This window comes from Simochromis diagramma, unplaced genomic scaffold (genome assembly GCF_900408965.1).
Source record: "Simochromis diagramma unplaced genomic scaffold, fSimDia1.1 OVJJ01000453.1, whole genome shotgun sequence".
NCBI classification, from domain to species: domain Eukaryota; kingdom Metazoa; phylum Chordata; class Actinopteri; order Cichliformes; family Cichlidae; genus Simochromis; species Simochromis diagramma.
The window spans coordinates 1,228,313-1,240,469 of record NW_024387471.1 but is presented as its reverse complement, the minus strand read 5'-3'; the positions used below and the strand labels follow the sequence as shown (position 1 = coordinate 1,240,469).

At 43.9% G+C, this 12,157-nt stretch overlaps 1 protein-coding gene across 2 annotated transcripts in view; it reads right to left on the bottom strand.

Moving 5' to 3' along the window:
- Window positions 1-12,157, bottom strand: part of nek7 (NIMA-related kinase 7) — a 60,785-nt gene that overhangs the window by 24,705 nt on the left and 23,923 nt on the right. For both annotated transcript variants that reach the window (XM_040015037.1, XM_040015036.1), the window contains exons 3-5: window positions 5,004-5,144; window positions 4,299-4,361; window positions 530-640 (exon numbers count right to left, since the gene is read on the bottom strand). In XM_040015037.1, coding sequence (XP_039870971.1) covers window positions 530-640; window positions 4,299-4,361; window positions 5,004-5,144 — 315 coding nt within the window. The remainder of the gene's footprint in view (window positions 1-529; window positions 641-4,298; window positions 4,362-5,003; window positions 5,145-12,157) is intronic.

The window sequence follows — 12,157 nt, the reverse complement described above, 5'->3', positions numbered from 1 at the left end:
TTACTGAAGTTGGGCTAGCTGCTATATAATGATGTGCTACAGCTATGTTAGCATAGCATAAACACAGTGAAGCTGGAGGATGAACGCTAACGCTTGTTTCACTTAATGTGCCTTATAATCTGGTGCGCCTTATGGTCCGAAAAATACAGTATTTTTAAGTTTATAAGAACACAAATAGTTATTGGAAGATATAACTAAACACTAATCAGTGTATATTTAAAAGTACAATATCCTATTACTGTACCTTTAAGGTGAAACTGCTCCTAATTATAAAAACCGCTGTGAAGAGTCGATGCTGTATTTGTGACTCGGGTCGAGTAAAGTCGTTTAAAACCAAAAAACTACAAACAATCAGCGCTGGCACCATCACTCCCTCCTGAGAAAATAAAACTACAGGATTTTTGCTGCATCTGAAGAACCACACTGCCTGTGTCCTTAACAGCTCCTGGGCTGAATGTTCAAAATATTTCGCAAATCAGCTGTTCTTCCTGCTGTCTTAGACGTGCAGCTGCTGTAAAGACTTTCTTACCTTGATCATACGAGAGAGGTCTCCAGCATCTGCTAGCTCCAGTACTATGTTCAGCTCATTGTCCTCAATAAAAGACGCGTGGTATTTTATCACATTGGGATGGTTCAATTGCTGACAGGGGGAAAAGAAAAAGACAGACGTGTCATTCAGGAAGCATAAAAAGCAAAAATAAGACTTGCTGGTGACACTTGTCACATTAAGAACCGACATGGTCACATTCCTCAGGCGTCTTGCAAACTTATTACACCATTTATATAAAATGAGCCTGACCGTAACAAACACAGGTTTGTGTCATGAACTTTGACCACCAATTAAAACAAGACTGTTTAAACCGTACATGGGATTCATACATGTGGACCTAATGAGAAGCTTTAGTCCCCAAGTGTGACAAAGCTGGCTGACATGTCACAACAGCCCCCTGTCTCTGATGACAACAACTCATGTGTGAGACACACACACACACACACACACACACACACACACACACACACACGCACGCCTGACAGGCTGACACGGCTGGCAGTCAGAAAAACAAGCATCCCAGCCTCTGCTGCAGCTGAGATTCCTTCCTGTTGGTTGGTCAATAAGGCAGGAACAGCATTCCTTGTAGTAAACAAAAAGTTTCAATCCATCCAGAGCAAGAAGAGGGAAAGGGGGGAGGGGGGGAGAAGCAGTGAAGAGGAACAAGCAAATGACACAGTGACACAGACAAGCAAGGCGGATGATGGAGACAGGGCAAGGTGAAGAGCTAGGGAACGAGAACAAAGGTGAGGGAGGAAGAAAGAACGGGAGAGCGGTACGGTGAGCCGAGTTGGAGCAGAGGGGGAGGGAAAGGGAAGCGGCGGTGCTGTGCGAAGAGTCGCGGCGGTGATGCGAGCAGACGGAGTGGTGTGACACGCGTCCTCCGCTCTGCTTTCTGTGCTGTGATTAAAGAAATGTTCATGCTCTGGATGATGCTGAGAGGAGCACAGTACAGTACAGTACGCTATACTCTCCACTCCATCTCTGCATCCTTCCACATTCCCCTCTCTCATTTGTTCTCCCGTTCCCTTCCTCATGTCTCCATCTTTCCTTCTCCCTCCCTCGTCCTCTCTCGCCAGATGTATTTTTGGCTCGGAGTGGCAGTTCTGCACGGCTCCACGCTGTAGCACAGCCGAGGAGCGATGACAAGTTCTCCCTCCCCTCCTCGCCCCGCTCCTCTCCCACAACTTCAACCCCAGGCGAAGGATACAGATATGTTCGCATGCAGATGTTTATGTAAATGATGGATGGGACCTTACTGCAATACAACAGCCATTCGTTGGGAAATATCGCATAGAGTCTCGCATGATTATGTAATTACACATGCTGGCTGAGACCCACCGGTGTGTGTAATTACTTAATCATGCACGACTCGATGTGAGATATTTGTTGAGCTGGTGATGTGCTCCAAAGAAGAACGAGACACTGACTAATGTAACGTGATGGCACAAAATTAAGCATGCTAGCAAATTAAGTAACAGCGTAATTATAAATGAAATTAGATGCCAACAGGAAAGCAGCTGGTAGGAATGGAAACTGTTCGTTTAGATGTGAATCGGCGTTTACTCGGCCTCTCCGGCAGAAAGGAATCGTTTGCGTTCCACTAACGTGTTTTCCACTTCACCGAATGTAAAAATAATCCACTTTAGCTTGTTAGACGAAGGATGGATTAAACGCACATAATGAAACACATTTAAAGTACATATTAATGTTTAAAGAATATATTATTGCTCGTACAGAGAACAAGATAAAACTGATTTTAAAGCTGTAGCTCGTTTTATTAACAAAACATGGACCCGGGCATATTGTTCAAATATGGCACCGTATAGCACAAGAGCTTCAGCTGCCTTTGCCTTATTGGATCACGACACGGTAGAGAATTAAACGTGAGGTTTGATAACATGTTCTCCGCTGAACTGTCCACCAACAGTACAATCTGATAGATATCAAACCAAACACAGGAAAAAACCTGACATCATAACAGCCTTTCACTGCTCATTAGGGAAGATAATTAATCAGAATACGACCCAAGACAGTAACCGTAAGTAAGAGGAAATCATCAGAGCGGCAGAGCGCTGGCTCTTCCTACAACCAACATTCCCATCAGGAAAAATTTAGACAAAAGGACAGAAGGAGAAGTGAGATTCTCGAGTTGAAGTCATCATGCCACAGCAAGAAATAACAGATGAATGAGCAGACACAAACACAGACAGACAAACAAACAAACAGACATACTGTTGAAAGGTCTCAACAGAGTGTGTGTGTGTGTGTGTGTGTGTGTGTGTGTGTGTGTGTGTGTGTGTGTGTGTGTGTGTGTGTGTGTGTGTGTGTGTGTGTGTGTGTGTGTGTGATCATGGGCGACTGTGCGTCACTCCATTCGAACCATGCCAGTGTGCCTCTCATTATTCTGATTTGGCTCTGTCTCCTGTTGGCCTGTCTAGTGGAGGATAAGGGAGAAGGACTCTCTCTCTCACTCAGTCCTTTATTATCAGGCTGGCTGGGCAGCCGGGGCCAGGCACAGCTCCATGTTCACCAAGAATCAGCTCGTAGGATAAAAAGAAGGAAAGAAAATGGATGAAGGAAACAAGGCAGTGAAGGAGAAAATGGAAAATCAAAAAAAGCAAAAGCAGCCGAGACAGGAGAAATAAATTCTATAGATTCAAAGACGATTAAAGGGAAGAAATGCAGAAATGTAGGCGTTGCATACAGGAAATGAGAGACACGGTCACGGGGGTCAGTGTAACGTTTAACTCTGTCCTGACCCCTTTTAGGAGGTCAGAACTACAAACAGGAAAACCCTGCTGTCTTCTGCCATCGACTCAACAGTCTGCTACTCAGATTACAGCCTGGTCTCGCCTGCATCAGAGTATCGTTGTCTTTGATTGGCCCAAAAAGCCCCGGGAGCTCCAATGAAGTCTGAGTGGCACAAACTAATTGGTTGTGTTTTGTGTTTCTGTCTAATGTGTACGTCTGAGCGTACATATGAGCCCAAACTGCCTGCAGTGCACACGCGTCCGTGAAGGAAAGCTACAGATAGGGCTGCCAGAACTGCGCGCACACACACACACACACACACACACACACACACACACACACACACACACACACACACACACACACACAGTCAGATAACACAGGCAGGGCTCTGACACACATCTAGGATCTCTCAGACAGGAAAGACATCGGAGCTGTCGTTAGTTTGTTCATTAGTGCTTAAGAGCAGCCTGGCTGACACATGTTAAAGGTGGTTTAATAAGCACAAAAACTTCATTGCACAAAGAAAAAACAGTAAAGCTAAATTAAGCAAAGTGAGGAGACACATGAGAGACGCTGCTACGTCTCCATGCTGATGCACTGTTGGCTGGTTTTAAACATTACAAAAAGATTGTTAAAAAACAACAACACAAAAAAACCACAATAGTTTTGGCATTAAAAAGGAGCCGATGTGTGCCTGGGGGGATTTAACACTGCTGTACCTCTGCACGCACACACACGCACACACACACTCAAGGAGAAAGCAATACACACACACACACACACTTATTCACATTCTCACTTGTGTGCACAAATGCTCCAACACCCCTCTGCATTTGTAACAATCCGAGGAAACGCACGCACACACAGCACGCAGATCCACGCCGTCTGGTGCAGATCAATTGTTTTCATGTGGTAGAAGGTCTCAGCTGAGGCACCTTAAGAGAACAGAGCGCAGCGCATGGCGCCGTCTCCCTCTTCTCTGGTTCTTTACCTTAAGGAGATCTATCTCTTTGATGCAATCTTGCCGAGCTTTGGCATCCATCAAGTCGAATATCTATCAAGAGATCAAAAGGGGAGAGAGAGAGAGGGTGAGAGAGGACAGAGAGGAGGTGTTATGACATATTCAAAAAATGTAAGATGGAGAGATGTAGAAAACTAAGGGTGGAAAAAAACACTAAACAGAGAACACGGTTACTGTTATCTAGAGGGTGGCGCTGGAGTGTCTACAGGTGTTTCATATCTGAGTAACAAGCCCGTATATCTGAGGTGTGTGTGTGTGTGTACACAACGTGTCCTCTTATCAATGTGTGCGAGTGTAGAAGGCAGTGAATACCACAGATACTGTCAGTGCAGATACACACAAGTGCAGAGTCACACTGTGAGTCAAACTGCACTTCACAGGCAAATAACTCACAAATGTGACTTTGTTGAATATGCTGACCGCTCTGGCGGCACTAACACAATCACAATTACATTCTCTTAAATTTCTCTACATAGTGACAAGTCGAACTCAGCGAGTGTGACCCAGCTGCGTTTGTCCAGAAACAGCAGCAGTATTTATATGTGAGCTTCTACTGCTGTAAATGCTCCGTGTATGGCTGAGGTGAACTTCAAGGACCGAAACACCCGCTGGTGTGAATATATTAGCATTGGCCTCGTGACAGATTTAACTCGGGCTAAATTTTACGCTCCTCACCTGAATTTTCTTCAGGGCCATAGACGTGTTGTCCAGCAGATACCTCGCTCGGTACACCTCGCTGAACTGGCCGCGTCCAATCTTCTTCTCGATCTGGAAGTTAGCCAGTGAATTATGGCCCATATCTGGCTGCAACGGTTTCTGGAGGAAACAGGAAAGATACAACTAGTAACTATTCACGCATGATATCAGTCCATGAACACGTGCACACACTCTCTCTTTCTCTGTGTAAGAGAAAAACAAATAAAAAACAAAGTATTTGCAGGATTTTTGCTGTTGCCACTAGTTTGTCACTGAGGTGAAACCATCTGTGCGTTACTGAAAGATAAAAAAGACGAGGGCTGGAGGATGTGGGTTAGACGCTGCCAAAGATGCTCATAAAGGTCTTCAAGGACGATTGTAGCTGCTAAACTGGTGGACCTAAATCTTCACCACCACGTCTGTATACATACAAGCAGAAAGGGGAGCGAGTGAGTCAGCGCTCAGAGCACAGAAACTTAGCTGGCTTCAAACACACCATTTATTTTCAGGATAAAACACAGTCAGAACCCCAAATACAAGCTAAAATCCCCGTATACAATAAAAATAGTGTTTGCAACCCGCTAAAAACCCTGCCGGCAGGAATGATTATATTTCCACTGTGTGACACGATCATTCAACTTTTTGAAGGTAGCAAAACGGTATCATGTCATGTAGGGCTGCCACAAACGATTATTTTGATAGTCGACTAGTCACCGATTATTTTTGCGATTAGTCGACTAATCAGATCATCATCCATTGGACGTAAAACGTACAGCTTATTGCACCAGCAGCATCTGCTCTTATATAACTATCATTAGCTTACAGCTTTAAGTGTGTAAGGTCTGTGCTAACTAAAAATAAAGACAAGATGATAGTTTATTAAATTTTAATGAAATTTGCAGATTGTTTCGGTGAAGTTTAATAAACTCCTTGCTATCTAAAATATAACAGGACACCGGAGTATATTCTGGAGCATCTCACACTTCTGATAATCAGCTGTCTGCTTGGTTTATTCAGCTGTGTAAAAACTATAACTTTAATCTCAGCCAAACCGATTTACTCAGGAACAAATAAAATACTGAAAAAAGCCAAACAATAACATTTTAAGTTATCTAAGTGACTTATATATCATGTTTAACCTGAGTAGCGAAAGACAGCGGTGGGTTTGAAAACGATTTGCCGGGAGTCCGGTGTTCTCACGGCTCTAGTGAGCCTTGCCCCCGGCTAGCTATCGAGCTAGTGGGTAACAGACGTCTCCGAAAACGTCGGAGCGCTTTTGAAAGTATGCGGTGTCTTGATAAACTGAGCAGATATTTGAGGTTTACACAGCTACATTCTCGCCTGAAAATATGTTAAACGTTTATTTTGTGACCCAGAAAGAATAATAAGAATAATATTAAAACTAACTAGCTGCCGCCATTGTTGGAAACTGAGCTGGGCTGGGCTGCGCTATGAATTCTGGGACACAGCTTCTTCTTCTTCTTCGGGGTTTAACGGCAGCTGGCATCCTTGTACATGCAGTGCTGCCATCTTCTGTTTCAGTCCGTTATTACACTCTTAAATCCTGCTACTTATTCCTGCGTCTTTTGGGATCTTAGAAAGCTTCAAACGACACGTCGACTATTAAATCAGTCGTCGACGATTTTAATAGTCGACGTAATCGTGACTAGTCGACTAATCGTGGCAGCCCTAATGTCATGTATGCCAAATGTAATGCTTTATTACTACAGTAACATGATATTGTATTAGACCGTGCACTTACACCTTGCAACATCCAGGGAGGCTAACACGCTGTTCTGTAGCAAAAACAGAGCAGAGCAAAGGTGAGTTGACTATTTTCCAATGAGGACGGGAAAATAGTCACGTAAATATAGGCGTCATATTATTTAATCCAAGTGTTTTTTCTGTTTGTGTGTTTGATCAAACGGCACCCGTGAAATCCTCTCCCTTCATCTGTCGAGTCCCATCACTGACAGTCTGGCACTGGGCCACAGAACAAAGTACTCCACACCTCTCCTCACTGCGTGAGTGATTGTACCTACTGAGTCACTCACCTCCGCAATTAAAAACACTCAAAAATAAACCAGAATGAGCCCCTTGGATATAATGTGTGAATAATACACATAGCGTGCTGTGTGACCTTTCCAGCCTTTTGGTAAACTTGTAAAAGGCGTCAGCAGGAACAAACACAAGGTGACAGATATCAGAATGCTGCATGTCACCAGCGCTGCTGTGGGAGCAGCTCAGGGGGCGAGTGACCTAGGACCGAGGGGAGGGAAATAAAAAGGTGGAGAGGGTCAAAAATGAATCTGCTGGGTGCTAAAACACACAGGAAGGGTGTGTCATTACAGCTGTTCGCTCTACACAAAGTTACAGTGGGCACCCACTGAAAAACATACACGATACAGCTGACCTGAGAGAGGCACGAGGTATCGTTAAAGTAAAAAACACTTAAAGCCAACGAATATATCAGAAAGAAATAAGAAGAAGAAATAACCTGAAATAATTTATTCAAAGGCCAAAAATCATTTCTGCAAAAAAACAAGTAAAATAAGAATAAAAAGGCATGAAATTCAGACAATGATGAGAAGCACAATATCAAACTGGATTGTTAACACTAGAATGGATGATTTATTTTGGGGGGGGGGGCACCGATTCATGCGTTTTCAATGTTTTTCCGCAGCTGACAGCCAAAGGAAGAGGCGCGAGCCAATCAAATGCCCTGCCCAATTAACACCGCTGAGGTGTGTGCATTTTTCAGCATGACACCGCCGTCATCCCGAGCTGTCAGGACTCACAGATGATGCACTCTTCCACAATCCACAACAAACCCTTCAACACAACCGTACGTCTAAAGGAGGGACTACGAGGATTCACTACGACAACACGGAAAACACTGACATCTGACAGATGACTGAAAGATCTATATCCATACATTTTATGGAGAGTTAGTTAAATTAAACCTATACATACTCATTATTATCTCCAAGGTGTGTTGCGCTGAAAATGCAACCATATTGGGGGATGATTTCGCATAATGTGACAGAAGCACTGATGCAAAGTTGCAGTGGGATGGACAGAGAGGGAGAGAGAGCAATAAGGGGAGGGAGAGAGAGCAAAGGATGGAGCTGGGAGGACAAGAGGGCATTGCTTTCATTCGCTGCGTGGTAGCTTGACAAATGTTAGCATGAGCCTCTAAAGCGCTGTGACAACCGCCTGCTGAGAGCACAGTCTTGCTAATGTGTCCTGGCATGCCAGCCTCGTAATCACACATTTACATATGCAATGACCTACATTTGCATGTCAGATCGCACACTGTCCAGCGTGATTAACAGTGGGCACCTCCCCGTGTGCAGTCGCCCTGGGTGGCAGCAGAGGCCATGCGAGGGCGGAAGAGAGGGCTGGAGGGAGGGCGGCTTTTCTGGCAGCCAAGGGGCCGGGCTGCCAGGCAGGATTATGTCAGCCAGTGCCCCCGACATTAGACACTTCATTAGAGCTAATCTGTTTAGCAGTGGGCAGTGTATGTAAACTTCACAGGCCATTTGCGGCACCTCTTCGCCCCCTGGCCTGGCCTTCAAAGGGCAGCCGGGCCACAGCTGACTGACAGGCCGTCTCATCTGCTGCACATGGGTGTCACACAATCAGGAGCTCCCAGCTGAAAGACAAGGCCACACACACACGCACACCTACAAAGGAAGTCACAGAGGAACATCCCTGAGTGACGCAGAGGTCACGGTCTGGCCAAAAACGGGAGAGGAGGATTTTGGACGGATCTAAATCTGACTGTTCATGTGACGGACAAATATCATGACCTCAAACACAAACGTGGTTGTTAATCAGGGCTCGTATTTATATTTATGCGTTTGTGTGCAACATCTGCCAGAGAATGCCGAGACCGGTCGACTGAAGCGAGCCCCGACCGCGCCTGAGCACTGTCCATTTTTGTTTTTCTAATGCAAATGGTGCAACTGCTAAGTTAATATAAGTACCACATTAAAAAAAAAAAAAACCTGTCCCCATTATTCTTTTTACACATATTAGTTCACGTTGAAAAGAAATCATTTTAAAACGCAGTAACGATCAGGTTACGTGTTTATGAAATTTCACCCGTTTACCTGAAACGTCGAGGCGGGTTTACACTGGAAGTAGGAAATGAATTTATCTCCATCCCTCTCTTACTGTTAACACTCAATCTAAAAAACTGACCAATATTATGTCAATGAAACATTGGTATGTGACCGGAGCTGCAATAATACTGTAAAGTTGTACAAATAAAAACCTCACTACACAACGTCGCAGCAACGGCTCAGGCCCAGGCATGTCTGAGAGCAAAAGCCTCCGGTGACAATTTAGTGCTTAGAAAGAAAACTCCTTCAACTGCCTCCTGAAAAGCAGAGCACTTTGCAAAATATGCAAGAAAATTGTTCTTGCTCAACATGGAAACGACAAACTTGTTTAGCCGCTTTGGGCTAACACACCATGGAGTAAACTAAAGAAATGATAAAGTGTTGAAAAGTTACATTTCTATGTCAAATTTCCAGGTAAAACTACTTTTCTGTTTACACTTGACTTATTGTGTGCCGCTGGATATAATGCTGCCTTAGGACTACTGTACTGTAATTTCCATGCAGGCACTCTTTGAATTAGGAAGTGTGTCATGGATTTACATGCACTTATAAATGCTGCTGCTTGCAAGCTGCAAGCATTAATAAAATTTTCAGCATTTTCCTTCCATGTGGTCAAAAATACGATTATTGCGATTTAATGTTGAACCCATATGACCCACCTCTGACAGTCGACCTGAAAATGTGTTGATGGTAATGCAACCACTTTATCCTGCTGTTGTTTATACACACATGGTACATCCTGAATTTAAATGTTTGTATCGCAATCACAATCCAAATTGTGCTTTTCCAGCTTGGACCCACATGAAGAGCAAAAAAGAAATAAAACACTGAAATATCATTATCCCAAAATGTTTTTGCATGTGGAGGCCGTGTCGTCTTACCCATACCCAGAACTATATCAATAATAGTTCACGTATCAATAATCCAACACATACTGTTACCATCTCATTCAAAATATATACTTACAGGTTTCTCTCCTATATATGTTTTGTATCATCTGTTGAAGTTGTGATTCAGTAGCTTCCGCTCTTATTTATAAAACCTCTGATGAAATAAATTAAAAATGGCTGTGATGCAACTGCCTCTTTCCATCTGCAGTCACCGCTCTCGATCAATGTCTGACCCACACACTCCGTGAAAGGTCGCAGGTCACGAGTCTGCAGTGAAAGTAAAGGTGGGAATCCTTTTTTCGACAGTTATGTTGAAGAGGAGGCCGAATAGCTGGGAGTCGTGGAAGACGATGCATTTGGCTCTACAGCTTGTGGTCGCCTCCTCAACCACTGAGGTAAAGCAGCACCCATTACTGCAATTTGTTTAATATTAACAAATAGTGTGATAGATACAATGTTATCTTTTTGTCCCCAACATCTTTTTAAATTAATAAAACTTCAAAGTCTGTTACTATTTTATTTTTATTGGTGCAAAATGGGATCATAAGCGTCACAGACTGACCATCACGGTCCAAACCTGTCCTGAATGTTGCACCTGACAGCCCGGGCCACACTAACTGTCAGCACTAATCCACTATTACAGGAATGTTGGACGTTAGCGGTCGCCAGTCCTCTGTGAGATAATGAGCTGTTATAGTCACATAATGAATCCACAGCCTGTGACCTCAACATGTTGCAAGTTAATGCAACTCTTTCTGCTGAACTCTGAATGTCCTCTTCACGCTCCACTTCTCCGTGGCGCCAGGGTACGACTTTGTCCGAACAGAAACATTTCGATGGCGGGAGCTTTCCGGTGCCTAAAGTGTCAAACACTTTTCCCACACGGTCGTATAGACATGGGTCTGTGCAGATAAAGCAGGTCATTGAATGTGTGTTTGTTTTGGGTAGTCTGTGTCGGGGTTGTGGTGACGGCAACAGCTGGGCGATCACGGCAATTTTGATCCCATTTCCCCAGTGATGCACAGAAAAAATGTGTCATTATGCTGAGATTCATTATTAATTAAATGTGCAAAGCCATAGCTTGATGTTTTACTCCACATACAACAAACACCTGTAACAGCGACACATGTGGACGCACGCGGGCGCGCACAGAGGCTCGCGGCTGGACTACTACATACACCGATCGCTCACAGTCATCATCAGATGAGAGGAAACAGAAAGAGGATATTTCTCACTTTAGGATGGATGTTAAAAATAAAAACAGAGCATAATGTCACCACATTTGGGAAAAGGCTCTTTTATCACGTCTCCCACCCGGTGCTTCAGTCGATGACGAGCGAAGGGGAAGGTGCGCACAGGAGAGACGGGTGAGGTGCTTTACAAAGAAGAAAATTAACTCGTCAAAATAGAACAACTTCAGATCCAAGTACAAACTTAAAGGACTGGTAAATGTTTTTACATTTTTATTTAGTGCTACTGCACATCATCATCATCATCATCTGGGTCCACAGTGACTACAATGTAACCACAGACAGCAGTGTAATCATAAATGGGCTATTTTTGCAATTAGTTCATAATATTACTACAGCAGTTATCAATAAAAAAGCAGCCTGACTTTGAATGTCTCGCTATTGTTGTTATTTAAATAACTGAAACTAAGTTTTGAGCTCTTCTAAATTTTGGCCCAAAGATTTTTACCTGTAAATGTTTCCAAATATTGACTTTTAGTGTCCCCGATTACTGATAATCAGCAACATCAGTGTTGTTGTCTAAAAAATAAAATAAAATAAAACATACTGGTCAACTCTCACAGCACGCTCACATCATTCACATTATTCCAGCTTGAGGACAAGCTGCAGGATACGAAGATAAAGTGGCAGCTGCGCAAGGCATTATGGGTAACGCCGGTGAGGGACAGAATGTCTCGGGTATAAAGGTGACACACAGCCACCACGAGCTAGCAGGGGGACTGAAAAGGAGAGAGGAAAGTAGAGCGAGAGACAGACGGGGAGCAGACAGACAGCTCATTGGAGGAGGTGTGATATGGGCTGCCCGATAATGACACCGTTGCCAAACACAACTGACAAGACACATGGAGAGTGGAAGAGGGAACGGG